Here is a 16,076-nt window from a genome sequence, read left to right as displayed (position 1 = left end):
CACCAAAATATGTAGGAATTTATAGAATTTTATATTTTTTTAAGCCCAGTAACTTGTATTGTACAACACACTGAAAATGTTTTGAATGTAAAAAAAGTTCATATTGTGGATTTAAAGTTAAATTAAGACATGTATATATATATATGTTATATATATATATATATTTGTGTATACCTTCTCTGGGTAACGATATATATACATAAATAAAACATAATATAAAACACTTTGTAGCATCCCTACTTAATATCAACCACTTAAAATGGAATAATGTTACAACTATCTGGTTACATTAATTGTTTGGTGAATCCTAAACGAATGTTTGAATGGAAATAAAATGTAGAAAACAAATTTGTAGGTAGACTTAGTATAAAAAAAATGAGACAGAGTTGATCCTGACTGTTTGTAATAAAGGAAACAAATATGAAAAATTGTCTGTCTTTTGTATGTGTGTTGAAATACTGAAGTTTTGAATTTTGTATATATTTGAAGTGTTATAATTCATGTAGATGTAAGATGTATAGGATATTGTATGTAAATATATTAAGAGTAATCTAATGTTAATAAGAAATCTAATGTACACAGTAAATTTATTACTTTTAAGAGTAAATTTAGTATGCAAAACATTACAAACTGTGTTGGTTTGAATGCTTTGAAACAATGATAAGCATAGACGTGTAACAGATTACAAGGAGCACTACTGGACGAATGTATTGTTCCTGTCAATCAATAGATCCTAGGAAGTGTTAAATACATTAATGTAATACTTCAAATTAACCCTCAAATGAAATTAATTGTATGAATATGTAATTTACTCATCTTAAGTTAGGATAACAATATACCGTGTGTTATGACTACATCTGCAGTTACTGTGTATTTTCAGGGATACTTTTAGCTTCTTAAGACCTGATTTTGAAAATGTGACATATTGGTCCTTTAAACAAAAAGAGAAATATATGCATGGCACTCTTCCAAACTGGCACACATTTTTGAAATGTTCCACTAATTCAGTAGCAAATGTTAGTTTTCATTAAAAGTGTTTACTAATCATGAATTTTATAGTACCAACCAAGACAAATAAATGCGTTACTTTGTTTGAAGTTTGTTTCATCGTCAATACGATGAAAGGATTGTGACGATCGTCATTTACTATTGGCCTCTGGTTAGTTCTATTTGGTTGGTCGGTGAGTGCAGACCTGTTATTATTGCAGACCTGTTGCGTGTGTGTTGTTATTGTGACCTCTGTGCTGTTATTCTGTAGTTTAGTTTTAATATTTAGTGTTTAGTTTTTACTAAGTGCATGTTTTAGAGTTTGTGTGCAAGGAAATAGACACACAACATGGCTGTTGTTGTTCCTGATTTATGCGTGTCACAACGCTCTGGTATGTTTTGTTTAATTTAACCTAGATTGTATTCATGCATTAGTTTAGTTATTTACCTGGAGAAGAGATCAGATTGCAGATATCAAAATGTTATGTTACTGATTGTAATGTATCATTGAACGAAGGCAAATGTCCGGAACAATCCTGTTTCCTTTATAAATGCATTACTTATTTTATTTCTATTCTACCAATATGTACAACCATTAGTTATTTCAATTTTACTTTAAAGAATTATTTTTATTATTATGGAAAATCTGCAAAGTAAGAGAAAAAATTAACTAATTTTTAAGAATATTCTAAACTGTTTTCACGGTATTAAAATTCTTTCTACGAAACATTAAATTTATGAATGGTTCTATGAAACCAAGTTTTTTCCTGTATTTGTAAACTTGTCAATGATGTTGTTACACTTTCTGTGAGATGTTAGAATAAACATTTAAATTAGTGGAATTTCATTGTTGTTGATGGTTTTGTTGTGTAATTCAAATGTAACGAACGTATCAGAGCTTAAAATTCCATAAATTGTGTCATTGTCTGCACCAACTAGGTCTACAAAGTTTAACATCTCTCCTGTATTCTCTGATGTACCATTGATTTCTCTTTCATCTACAGATTCTAAAATGATTTCATCTCCACTCTCCTGCTCTTCCATTCCAATTTCACTCAGTTCATTCAAAGCCGATCTCAAGAGTAAAGCTGTATTCACTGGTAGATTAACTGTCCCATACTGAATCTGAAAATGAATCATACCTTCATTCTGTGATGTATTTTTTGCTAATAATACATCAATGACTAATTCTTTATAATTTTCACTAGTTTTAAGCGGCCAAATATTGATTAATTCTATTTCAGGAACAGTTTTATTTGAATTTAGTTCATATGGTTCGAATTCAGTATGGTTTTTACCATCATCTGTCAAATGAGTCATTCCTTCATTTTCCACTTTTTCATATGCTTTTAAAATTTCAATCCAAGGTGTGTTTTCCCCATTCTTATTAGTATTCCATACATTTAACATGTTAGTTTCTCCTTGATCGCTTTCCAAAACTACATTTTCCGATGTAAGTGTTTCATTTTCAATGTTGCCTGTATCAAAATCACATTCCTCACCTATACATTCTGTTATTGTTTTATTTGCATCCTCTTCATTTGAATTTTCCATAAAATTAATAGGTTGAGATCCATTTCGTTTTTCCATTTCAGAGGTGCCATAGTTTGTGCCATCCACATCTGATGTACCTGAGGTAATGTGTGAATTCTCATCTCGTTTCATTCTCTCATTGTTTTGTGGCATTAGGGATCTAAAGAGCCAATCCCAAAACCAAGGGTCTTCACTATTTTTGTTGCTGTTGGGTTCATCCACACTCTGAGCAGTTGCTGTTTCTCCAGGAATTGTTTCTTCCTCTTTACTTAAATCCAAATTATCTGCCTCTTCTACTTCTTTTCCTTCTGATTTGGCAGTGTTAAGATCTTCATTATTGGTTAACTCAGTGTTAGAATTTTCTTCAATTGTATCTTTCGTGTCTTCTTCCCTTGGTAAATCATCTTCAACAGAAGCTGAATTCATAAGATTTTCATTTTCTTTACCATCAAATGACTCGGTTTCTTCTGATTCAGTTGCATTTATTTTTGCATCAGCGGAAACTTCCATCTCCTCTTTTGAGTCATCGGTCATGTTGTCATTATCTAAATCTGATTCATTAATTTCAGTTTCCTCTGATGTATCATAATAATCCTCATCGTCTATGTGATCTCCTATAGCAGCTTTTTCCAATATTGTGTTATCTTTTCTTTTGGTTTGAACTGGAAGTTCAAAAGAAAGAGTTAAAGAACTGAGAGTAGGACCAGCAATATCTTCATAGTCATTTAAAATATTTTGCCTTATTGTGGAATCATTACCTTCTCCTGAATTCATGTTATTTTGATCTTCTGGTGTAGGATCATCATCAAATAAAAATTCAGACACATTAGAATTGTCATTTTCTGAAAATAATGGTTGAGTTATGTTTTCTGATTCTTCTGTCAAATTTACTAACATTTTACAATTAGAGAAATTTCCCCTTAGATCTAATATTGTGTCACATAGTGGGACTATAATGTCGATGTCTTCTTCAGAGGTGGTTCCGTTAGACTGCTTACAAATTATTTCTGAAGTGCTGCTGTCTTGTTCACATACAATGGTGGAATAATTCAGCTCGGATACCTGTGGAAAATATCAAATGTTAGCAATATTATAAATTCTATGATGCCGGGCAACAGTGTGTGTGCTCCTATATTTTATTTTCTAATAGTCCCAGGCTGTCAAGCTGAAAGAAATTTGAGAGTCCATCTTAAATCATGATAAGTTTGCAACCAAGAATAACAATCTATAAAACATATCATTGTTTATTTTAAAATAAATACTTTGTGAAGTGTTTTATAAAATTAACCGTGTCCAGTGTCCACAAGACTACTGTGCATACCAAGTCTATATATCAATATGTTTTGCCCTTTTTAATATCATATTGTATTCAAATATTTTATACTTATAGAAATAAAAGAATAAAAAAGAATTCACACTGTTAATTTTCATAGGTGATCGTGCACACATTCAATACAATACAATACGTTTTAATTGAGACGTTTCAATTTGAGCTGATTTTACTTCAACTCAAAGTATGCTGTTTTATACGTTGGATACTGTAAATGGATGTAGAATATATTCTATTTAACATTTTTTTATAAAAGTTATTGACCATTTGGTTATTTATCCCTCTAAGGTGCAAAAATGTACCGTTTCTCATTTGAAAAATCTACGTTGAATATAAATTATAAAAAAGTACTAACAGTTAATCATATTTTTAATAAATCAATAACTAGACACTAAACTCTATGTTCCTAGAGTAAAGTATATATGGGTTTGAGACGAGTTCATTTTTACAAAATAGTTTTAAATTTTAGCTCCTGTTAAAAGTAGAGCCTCAGAAGCATGGCTGGCAGTCAAGTATTGTTCGCTCTTAAGATAAAAATAAGCTCACAGCATTCTAGCTCCCTCATTCAAGCTCATAACATGACATTCTAAGCTATGACATTCTAGACCAACATTGAAGATCTATTAACCGATTAAAAATCCCTAAGAAGTCAATAGAGTAATATTTGGCAGAAGTACAAAATCCCTAAGAAGTCAATAGAGTAATATTTGGCAGAAGTACAAAATCCCTAAGAAGTCAATAGAGTAATATTTGGCAGAAGTCCAAATTAATGGCAAGCAGAATGCAAATGATTTTCTTACTGAAATTGATTTTAAAGGAAAAACAACTTAAACGTGCATTAAGGATGAAGTTTTACTGATTATATTGTATCACTGAAAGATAGCAAATGATCCCGGAGTCGGGGTCTGGAGTCGGGGTCAGAGCCTGAGTCGGGGTCTGGGTCGGGATCGGGGTCTGAGTCTGGGTCTGGGTCGGTGTCTGGGTCGGAGTCGGAGTCTGAGTCGGGGTCTGAGCCTGAGTCGGAGTCTAAGCCTGAGTCTGAGCCGGAGCATGAGTCTGAGTCGGAGTCTGGGTCTGGTTAGTAGTCTGGGTCTGTGTCTGAGTCTAGGTCGGGGTCGGGGTCTGGGTTTGGGTCAAGGTCTGAGTCGGGGTCATGGTCTGAGTCAAAATCTGGGTCTGAGTCAAGGTCTAAATCTGAGTCGGGGTCTGAGTCTGAGTCAGAGTCTGTTTCTGAGTCGAAGTCTTGGTCTGGATCGGGGTCTGGGCTAGAGCCGGAGCCGGGGTCTGGGTAAGGGTCTAGGTCGAGGTCTGGGTCTGGGTCTGAGTCGCGGTCTGGGTCGGAGTCGGGGTGTGAGCCTGAGTCTGAGCCGGAGCCTGAGGATGAATCTGGGTCTGGGTCGGAATCTGGGTCTGGTTCGGAGTCTGAGTCTGGGTCGGAGTCTAGGTCTGGGTCGGGGTCAGAGTCGGAGTCTAGGTCTGGGTCGGGGTCAGAGTCTGGGTTTCGGTCGGAGTCTGGATCTGGTTCGGTGTCTGGGTCTGGAACGGAGTCTGGGTCTTGGTCGGAGTCTGGGCCTGGGTCGGAGTCTGTGTCTCTGTCGGAGTCTGGGTCTGGGTCGGAGTAGGGGTCTCAGTCGGGGTCTGGGTCGGAGTCGTTTTCTGGGTCGGAGTCTGGGTCTGGTTCGGAGTCTGGGTCTTGGTCGGAGTCTGGGCCTGGGTCGGAGTCTGTGTCTCTGTCGGAGGCTGGGTCTGGGTCGGAGTCGGGATCGGGGTCTGGGTCGGAGTAGGGGTCTTAGTCGGGGTCTGAGCCTGAGCCGTAGCCTGAGCATGAGCCTGGGCCTGGGTCGGAGTCTGGGTCTGAGCCTGAGCCTGAGCTTGAGCCGGAGCCGGAGCCTGAGAATGGGCCGGAGTCTGAGCATGAGTCTGGGTCGGAGTCTGGGTTTGGGTCGGAGTCTGGGTCTGGTTCGGAGTCTGGGCCTGGGTCGAAGTCTGGGTCTGAGCCGGAGCCTGAGCTTGAGCCGCAGCCTGAGCCTGAGCCTGGGCCGGAGTCTGGGTTTGGGTCGGAGTCTGGATCTGGTTCGGAGTCTGGGTCTGGGTCGGTGTCTGGGTCTAGGTTGGGGCTTGGTCGGAGTCGGGGTCTAGGTCTGGGTCGGGTCGGAGTCTGGGTCTGGGTCGGGGTCGGGATCTGGTAAACGGTTTGGATCGGGGTCGGGTTCTGATTCGGAGTGTGGGTCTGAGTCGAAGTCTAGGTGTGGGTCGGGGACGGGGTCTGGGTCGGCGTCTGGGTTTGGGTCAGAGTCAATGTCTTGGTCGGAGTCTGGTCTGGGTCGGAGTCGGGGTCTGGTCCGCGGTTTGGATCGGGGTCGGGTTCTGATTCGGAGTGTGGGTCTGAGTCGAAGTCTAGGTGTGGATCGGGGTCTGGGTCTGAGTCGGAATCTGGGTCTGAGTCGAAGTCCTGGGTCTGAGTCGGGGTCTGGGTCCGAGTCGGGGTCTGGATCGGAGTCGGTGTCTGGGTCGGAGTTGGATTCTGGGTCGGAGTTGGATTCTGGTTCGGAGTCGGGGTCTGGGTCGGTGTCGGGGTCTGGGTCGGTACGAGTCGGGGTCTGGGTCGGAGTCGGCATCTGGGTCGGTGTCGGGGTCTGTGTCGGAGTCGGGGCCTGGGTCGGAGTCGGTTTCTGGGTCGGAGTCGTGATCTTGGTCGGTGTCGGTGTCTGGGTCGGAGTCGGGATCGGGGTCTGGGTCGGAGTAGGGGTCTTAGTCGGGGTCTGAGCCTGAGTCGTAGCCTGAGCATGAGCCTGGGCCTGGTCCTGGGCCTAAGCCTGGGCCTGGGGCGGAGTCTGGGTCTGAGCCTGAGCCTGAGCCGGAGCCTGAGCTTGAGCCGGAGCCGGAGCCTGAGCCTGGGCCGGAGTCTGAGCATGAGTCTGGGTCAGAGTCTGGGTTTGGGTCGGAGTCTGGATCTGTTTCGGAGTCTAAGCCTGGGTCGGAGACTGGGTCTCTGTCGGAGTCTGGGTCTGAGTCGAAGTCTGGGTCGGGGTCGGGGTCTGGTCCGCGGTTTGGATCGGGGTCGGGTTCTGATTCGGGGTGTGGGTCTGAGTCGAAGTCTAGGTCTGGGTCGGGGTCTGGGTCTGAGTCGGAATCTGGGTCTGAGTCGAAGTCCTGGGTCTGAGTCGGGGTCTGGGTCCGAGTAGGGGTCTGGGTCGGAGTCTTTTTCTGGGTCGGAGTCGGGGTCTGGATCGGTGTCGGTGTCTGTGTCGGAGTCGGGGCCTGGGTCGGAGTTGGATTCTGGGTCGGAGTCGGGGTCTGGGTCGGTGTCGGGGTCTGGGTCGGAGTAGGGGTCTTAGTCGGGGTCTGAGTCTGAGCCGGGGCCTGAGCCGGGGCCTGAGCCTGGGCCGTGGTCTGGGTCGGAACCTGAGCCGTAGCTTGAGAATGAACCTGAGTCGAGGTCCGAGCCTGAGCCGGAGCCAAAGCCGGAGCCAGAGCCAGAGCCGGTTTCTGAGCCAGGGCCGGGTCCTGTGCCTGGGCCGGGTCCTGGGCCTGGGCCTGGGTTGGGGTCTGGGTCTGGGTATTGATCTGGTTCGGTGTCTGTGTCTGGGTCGGAGTAGGGGTCTTAGTCGGGGTCTGAGCCTGAGCCGTAGCCTGAGCATGAGCCTGGGCCTGAGCCTGGGCCTGGGTCGGAGTCTGGGTCTGGTTCAAAGTCTGGGTCGGAGTCTGGGTCTGGGTCAGAGTCGGGGTTTGGGTAGGAGTCGGGGTCAGAGTCTGGGTCGGGGTCTGAGTCTGGGTTGGAGCCTGAGCATGAGTCTGGGTCGGAGTCTGGGTTTGGGTCGGAGTCTGGGTCTTGTTCGGAGTCTGGGTCTGGGCCTGAGCATGATCCTGAATCTGGGTCGGAGTCAGAGTCTGGGTCGGGGTCTGGGTCGCAGCCTGAGCCTGGGCCTGATGAGCCGGAGCAGGAGCCGGAGCCGCAACCGGAGCCGGAGCCGGAGAAGGAGATGGAGATGGGGATGGAGATATATACTACATATTATACTACACTAATCAGAATCATAACCTATAGTCTTCCTTTGTTTTTCCCACTACGAAATTACATTCAGTTTGATTTATTTCCACAAATTTGATACCTATTTTATTATCCCAGATTGTGAAAAGATCCGGGTGAATTGTGAAACATTCTAATCACCGACTTTCCATTTGTGTTATAATTTGATATTCAAACCAACACGTGTTAAATCCAAACCAAAGCAACTTCCTAGAATCATTCATTATCAGGGTACCAGCATCGGCTGTTGAATTTGCCGTATCTGTTACCTGACGATACGGCTTTCTGGCTTTGTGGTTCTCGTGAATTGAAACTCAGCAACTGTTGAACTGATCTGATATCATTAGAAGGTTCAGAAATATTTTTGGTGAAAGCGTAATTAGTTAATCTACAGATTGAGTTTAATCAACGTGGGTGCTACAGACATGAACACTAGTGTTAACAAGGTAAAGGATAAATTTATCTACTTATACTATGATAGAAGTGTCCTTAATTTCGGTGGCGTATTGAGTGAACCCTCAAGTTCACAAGGTAAATACAAGATTCCAAAAAAGCTACTACTAGTGTTGGTAACATTTTATATCACAACTAAATCTTATATATTTATTTTTATATTTATTTTGTATGTTGAAAAGATTAGAAGACCTATATATATATATATATATATATATATATATATATATATATATATATATATATATCTTATAAATAAAAATGAATGGCGAAATGTGTTGGTAAGCGCTAATCACGATAACGGCTAGACCAATTCGGTTAATTCTTTTTGTAAAATGTCCATTGAAATCCGAGGAAGGTTTATATGAAGAAAAAGTTAAGAAAAGTTACCTGGAATATTTTGGAATTCAGAAAAAATTGTAGTTTTTACGTTTCATAATTCAAATTAAACTGGCACTAAACAGCTGTTGACAGCTATAGTTCGACAAACTTTCTGAAACATCTGTTTACATTTAAATTTTTATCAATAATAAGTAAACAGTGCTTGATCGGTAGTGTAATGCAGATATTAAATAAAACATTTATATACATACATTTTACTCCAGATTGTCCCAGTGACGAATTAAAATCATCTAATGCATTAAATACTGTTATAAAACCAACCTTAATGAACAAAGTTATGTATGTTTTCACATAAGTTACTTTAAACTCGTGGGCTTCCTTGACATTATGATATTACATTTTAACAATGGCTTATGGAAAAACAGGGAAATGAATACTAACACACCTTAACGATTCATTTTTTCCCTGGCCACAGTCCATAAAATAAGTGTAACGCCAACTTGAATAAGTATTATTTTTGGACTGTTGCATAACCTTAATAAGGATTTCCCCCTTATACCGAAAGTACATAAGAAGTAGGTAGGACTTCTCCCTAGGTCGTAATAGGCGTTTTCAGGACAAGGCAAACTCAAAACTATTTCAACACGATTTTGACCAAAAATAGACTTCCGAGAACTAGATAATTGAACGTTTATAGTATTTTGATCGAGGTAATGTGACAAGCTAAACTGTGACATAGTAGGTAAGTGAATTTAAACGGTCTTAAGTAGGCACTTTTTAACCGAAGTAGGCATCCCGGTCCTACGTAAGTATATATTTTTTTCTTCGTCAGAACAACAAGGCAAACTCTACTATGGTACTGGAAATATCTTAGACCTGAAATATATGGCAAAGACTGGAAATATACGGCTTTTGACCAAAGTAAGTTTCCGAGACCTGTGTGATCCGAGATTTGTGTTTTCTTGATCGGGATGACAAGGCAGATTCAGCAGTGACGTCATCTATATAATTAATTAGAATCAGAAATGCTCCTACACGTGTCAAACATGATATAATAATAAAGTTAAACTCTGATACTATTTACCATGAACTTAAATAATATCTACCTGATGTATGCCTACATACGTTTTAAAATTTTGTATAGGACTCCCATCATATTACATCATAATTGCTTTTACTAAGTGATATAAGGACTTCAGTTCTAAAGATTGCGTGCGAAGCCGCGGGTAACAGCTAGTATATATATAAATGCGAATGTTTGTTTATATGTTTCCGTTATAACTCTGGAACCAATGCACGAAATATCGTGAAATTTTGTACAGTGATTCTACACGTTCCTGGAAGAGTAACATAGGCATACATACTAGAGTAAAATTAGGTCCAATTTAAATAGTTTATTTAATTAATTTTTTAATTATTATAAATCGTTGTTGATGTTAGAGTGTTTTATATTGGATCCGACAGACTGCGCTACGACATAATACAAAGCGAACTGATACTTAACAGCTGTTTATACTTTCAGCTGAAGTTGATCAAAGAGGCAGAAACATTTGTTTTACATTTAAAAAATTAGAACATTTTTATTGTAAAGTGCTTGATCAGTAGTGTAATGCAGGATGCATAGAGGACGTCATTGCCTAATTTTAAATTCAGATTGCACCAATGATCAATAAACTATCTAATGCAATGAAAATAATATTAAACGCTATTATGAAAACAACCTCATTGTAAAAATCCGTGAATGTTTGCACATAAGGTAATCGAATTTGGTTACATGGAAGGTAAATGAAAAGAGCCGAAAGAAGACACTTTATGATCGAAATTGGGTTTCTTTGATACATTTTCTTGAAGGCACACTCCTAAACAATACTGGAAATATCTTAGACAGAAAATTCATTTTAACAGACCGAATTTGATTCCTTATTTCCCCTGTTTCCCCGCCAACTGGGCGCAGCCATCTTGAATACGCGGGAAACCAAGAAAGTGAGGTTATGTTCCCCTGCTCCCGCCAATTTTTCCCGCCAATTCATGGGCGCCGCCATATTGGAATTCCCTCCGTCCCTCGTTTCTCCCTCACGTAGTGTACACAAGAGTGTGAATACCCAACAAATCACCGATTTTGACAACCCAAATCACCGATTTTACCGAAAAACACGATAATTTCGATAGAATTTGGAACATTTTGATAGGATAAGAGTGTGAGTTGGGAATTTCTCCCGCACATGAGGGAATTTATCCCGCACATGAGGGAATTTATCCCGCACATGAGGGAATTTATCCCTCCCATAAGAGCCCATGTTGGGGCCCAAGGGGCGCGAGGTCTACCCCGGGATCTGACGGGAGAGAGAGGAAGGAGTGCTGGCCTCTCAGGTTCCACCAATCAGAGCGCTTAGATACTATTTACATCCAATCAGGGACGCGCTTATTCCAGCCAGTGGGGAAGCTCGAAATTTTCTTGTTCAGAACTGGCTAACTCAGGTCTATTTATTTTACAGGTTCCCGCTGATTACGTCACCACCACATATTGCTATCCGTGTGGCGGAAGTGAAGAGTGTCAGTGCGAATAGGTTGACACCCTATATGCTAGTCTATATTAGATTATTGTTTAATAAATTAGTTTTTTCCAAAAAATGTTTTATTTCGAACTCCTGGTATCTCCTGGAATCGTAGAACAATATAATAAACTTAACGCTTACTGCCATCATCACCACATCACACAATAAGGTACGATTCGTCTTTATTTTTAGTATGTAATGTTAACGCCATCTTGATTACGCGGGAAACCAAGAATGTGAGGTTAGGTTCCCCCTGTTCCCGCCCTTTTCACAATTGAGGTTATGTTCCCCTGCTCCCGCCAATTTTTCCCGCCAAATTCATGGGCGCCGCCATATTGGAATTCCCTCCGTCCCTCGTTTCTCCCTCACGTAGTGTGCACAAGAGTGTGAGGACCCAACAAATCACCGATTTTGACAACCCAAATCACCGATTTTACCGAAAAACACGATAATTTCGATAGAATTTGGAACATTTTGATAGGATAAGAGTGTGAGGGAATTTCTCCCGCACATGAGGGAATTTCTCCCTCCCATAAGAGCCCATGTTGGGGCCCAAGGGGCGCGAGGTCTACCCCGGGATCTGACGGGAGAGAGAGGAAGGAGTGCTGCCGGGGGCGGACAAGCGCTCGAGAGGACAGGCGACCTAGAACAAAAAATCGGTGGCGGACCCCAAAAAATTCGGGCTTCCAGAATTGCGTTTTATAGATTTGTCTAACCAATAGAAATTGAGCTAGGGGCGGGGGCCTGCGTTTTCTGTGTTTCACGTGTACCAGGAATATTAGAAGAGCAGAAACGGATAGAGGTTTTGGAGCAGCAGAGCTTTTGTGAACACATGTTGTCGATCTCTCTCTGCCGACCCCAACTCTTGCACCTCATAGGATTGTCGCTGGGCAGTAGTTTAAAGTAACTAATCTGTTGCAATAGTTCAGACAACTTGTTTATAGTAAACTAGATCCAATAATTAATATAACAATTTCGTGAAATAACAATTATTATTATATAAATAACTAATATAGTTTATTATTGAAAACTATTATTATCACTATTATTTTTTCTTAGTTCCATTTACTGATTGAAGCGTAGGCTTACACCCAAATAACTGTAAGACAGTACAATAATAATTAGATGTTTTTTTAATATTACAATAACACAATATAATACAAAGTGTTAGTATCAACGACCGAGGCAATGTGATTAGTAATATGCAAACATAACAAACATTGTTACAATTAAAGAAAATATATGGTCAAATTTTAATATTTTTGTAACTAATGCCAACAAAAAAAAGGCGACAAGTTGTGACATTAAATATTACGCTTTCCTGTTATAAATGTACAAAATCACCTTCCTGTTTCAAATAAATGTTGCTAACAGTTAGGACAAGGTTCTTAGCTCGTTATCATCAAACATAATATAAATTAAAGTCGCTTTTTGTGTAGGTCTGTTTGTGCATCTCAACTACTCATCTGATTTTCATACCATTTTTACTGTCGACTGCGCTATGGATTAGGGCAGGTTTTTAGGTATGATACATCAATATTTTTAATCGAAGAAAATTAGATAAAAGATTATATAATGCGAAAATTGATGTTTTTGAGCGCTTTCATTGTCAATACTGACTAAAACGTTATGGCTTAGAATACAACAAAGTACTATGAAATTGTATAAGGATATTCTTATCACTGCATTACGATGCGTAAAGATTAGGTCAAATTATCTTTAAGCAAGCGATAAATATTTTGGCAGATAGGTATTACGTATAAAAGCCCGCGTGTTTTGGTTGCGCGACTTGTGGCCAAAGAACGGCTAAACCACACTTGATCGTGAAATATAATAATGAAATCGAAGATTAAACGGTCTTTAACTACAGTTAAAACCATCGAGTAGTGGAATTACTACCTTATACATTTAGATCCTCAAATTTAGCAGTTATGGTTTTTATTGTTGGATTCAAAAAGCGATACGCCGCAAATGTTTCTTGGAGAAAGAAGTTGTTTCGATTACTAGGATTCTTTAATCCCTACAGACCCTTTTCCCTTTTCAAATTAAACGGCTGCAATTTCCTGTGAAATTGTCATTTTTCAATGACTTTCTGTTTCAAACACTCATTGTTGCAGGATTAGTTTAAAGAGTTCAATGTGTTTCACATGGACAACTAAAATGTTGACCTTTGATGAGTAACTTCCAACAATAACCTATTTATATTGTGCAACGAAACGATTGCTGTAAATATTGTTTACAAAGATATTTTGTAGGTATTAGGAGTAATATTCTAATGTTAGATAAATTATTATAAACATATCTAATTAATTTCATAATATTATTTGATTGTTAAGGCGATTAATTATTATTATTACCCAGATTCGTGCATTATATTATTTTTAGGCTTTATGGGAAGATTCTGATCAATATCAGAATATTGAAGTAAAAAAGAGAATGATTTTTTTATTATTGAATATAGAACAGCCATCATGAAACGACAATTTCAAGGCGCAACAACAGTTGCGCTGTCGAAAACTGTTTCGACAAAAACCGTTTGCGGTTTTCACTGGGTCGCCCCAAGTATCAGGAGAGTAGAGACCATTAACACCATTCAGGCAGAGTGTAAGAAACGCTACCCTGCGTTGTCACCGTAGTCACGGCGCATGGTAATGGAATAAGGTAATAAAATTGCAGCCGTATTTTACTTACCTGTGTTCTCAGATGTTTGTTTTTTATTTTACAGTATAAAAACGATAATAATTTTTACTGTGTAGAAAAACGCGTTGAAAAGAATTTGTTGTTAAAATTAATCTGATTGTAATAAGGTGAATTTACACTTCTGGTAACATGCTGTAGATGGAGCTTATATTGGTCACTGTTAAATTACATTAAAAACATAAAACCAATATTTAATACATTTTATTGTTTTGTGAGGCCTTTCGGATATCAAGATATCTTGGATATCGAAAGGCCTCACAAAAACAATTAAAATGTATTAAATATTGGTTTTATGTTTTTTAATGTAATTCTGGTAACATGTTACTCTACTACAGTTGTAAAAGCACTTTTATCAATTCTTAGACCAATTCTTTTTCTAATATCTGGTAATGACATTGGGTCATCATTATTGCACAGAAGAGTAGTACAATATGCTGATGCTACGTTTGTTAATTTCAAACAAAATTGTATTTAATCTGTTAAAAAGCATTCTGTGAACTTGACCTTGCACTCTGTAGGACCGTATTTTGCCGTCATTTAGACAGACTTCGTACAAAAAGAATTTGATATTTGAAATTTCATGATAAACATTCAAAGGTTAACATTGAATGGCCATAAGTATCATTTTTGAGCAAAATTATCCTCATGCATTAATGTCTTGAAGTAGTTATTGAAATAATTCCCTACTCAGGATCTGACCATGGCATATTATGGACCGATTTTTAACTTCCACCTTTCTATTATGGAGTGTTTATGTGGTTTGCTTGTGTAAATAACCAAATTTTGGGTGCTTAAGATGATAAGAACGAGCAATTTGCAATCGTTTATTTGATTTCCAGTGTCTTCAAAAACTACTGTTGATGACTCTACTGAATCTCTATATTTTAGAAAAGCACTCTGTTATTGTATGCCTCGATTGTTGGCCGAGATATAAATTCGTATGAGGCAAGGTAAATTAACCGACCGGAATGCATAGCACCATGGTTTATAGCACTTGTCCTTGAAGGCAGGTGTTCATTTTATAAAACGAGTTGCCAAAATAAATTAAAAATTTCCAATGACCGTGGACTTAAAACATGCCTAAACATTGTTTCAAGTTCACACGTATTTACAATGTTAACGAGATTTGTTGCAGCAACTGGAAGATCGGCCAATCGGAAAACTGGGTTAGTTAAATTAAAAAAAAAATTAATGAAACTTAAATGTACAGGATGCTAAATTGTAAAAAGGTAAAAGGTAAAAAAAGGTCTTTTAATTCATCAGGTAAAGGTAGGACTAAGAAACCATCTCTAAAATTGTACCTAGGGAGGAACGGATCACTTACACGTTTGGTTCTTGATTTTGATGTGGTGCGAATAAGAACAAAAATAAATTATAGGACGCTTCCTATACATGTGTTTGTCATAAAGAGCATCAAGGGACAAGCAAAACAAGTGGTAAATTAGTTGTAGTTTTTACTACACCTAAGATAGTAAATAGCACAATGTACCAATAGCACCCATGGAAATTCTACAAATTTACGATAAATCCTAAATACACCAATTTATTGGTCTTAAAAAAAAACGTTGGTCTTCAACATAGAAATTCATGAGAACAGTATTCACATGGACTAATATAAAAAATGAAGACATATATTATTATTACAGGCTGCTATAATTAAATTTTGATAGAAAATATTATCCTTTTGCATCCAAGGAAAAACTGGGCACAATTAAAAACCTATACCACTGAAGAGTTTGTTAGAATGGAAAACAAGAAACACGGAAACCTAACCTTAGCTCAAATCATCTTCAATTTTCTAAAAGTCCCATTTAATAACAAGGAAACTATATTGGCTTATAAAAATTACAAGTATATTCACTCATTTAATGTTAAAATTTTGATCTTGTTACCATAAGTTAGAAAGTACTCACTATTGGAGAAGTGGAAGTTATTCGTAACAAACACAAGAAAATCACCACAAAAGTGTACATGACGAAGTGCAGCTGTAACTTAAGTGACTATAACATTGAGCCTTGTCCCTGGCTGATTAACTAGTTAGTGGCAGTAAATCGTCAAAATTTAACAAGCGCTCTTATCAGGTTGTAATTATAACAAAGGTACGTCACTGTCAGTGTAATCATTCTGCAGATTTGGCCTTGAGTCA

At 39.1% G+C, this 16,076-nt stretch overlaps 1 protein-coding gene across 1 annotated transcript; it reads right to left on the bottom strand.

Annotated features, from left to right (window-relative positions):
• Positions 1-295: 295 nt before the first annotated feature.
• LOC124366930 (otolith matrix protein OMM-64-like) lies at positions 296-15,956 on the bottom strand. The gene is made up of 2 exons (XM_046823538.1): positions 15,844-15,956; positions 296-3,582 (listed from the first exon to the last, which is right to left on the bottom strand). The coding sequence occupies exons 1-2, from the start codon at positions 15,901-15,903 to the stop codon at positions 1,816-1,818; spliced, it is 1,827 nt and encodes a 608-aa protein (XP_046679494.1). The 5' UTR covers positions 15,904-15,956; the 3' UTR covers positions 296-1,815.
• Between the last annotated feature and the right edge of the window lie 120 nt (positions 15,957-16,076).

Source organism: Homalodisca vitripennis, chromosome 7 (assembly GCF_021130785.1).
Source record: "Homalodisca vitripennis isolate AUS2020 chromosome 7, UT_GWSS_2.1, whole genome shotgun sequence".
NCBI classification, from domain to species: Eukaryota; Metazoa; Arthropoda; class Insecta; order Hemiptera; family Cicadellidae; genus Homalodisca; species Homalodisca vitripennis.
The sequence above is the reverse complement of the archived record's forward strand: the minus strand, read 5'-3'. Positions and strand labels throughout refer to the sequence as shown.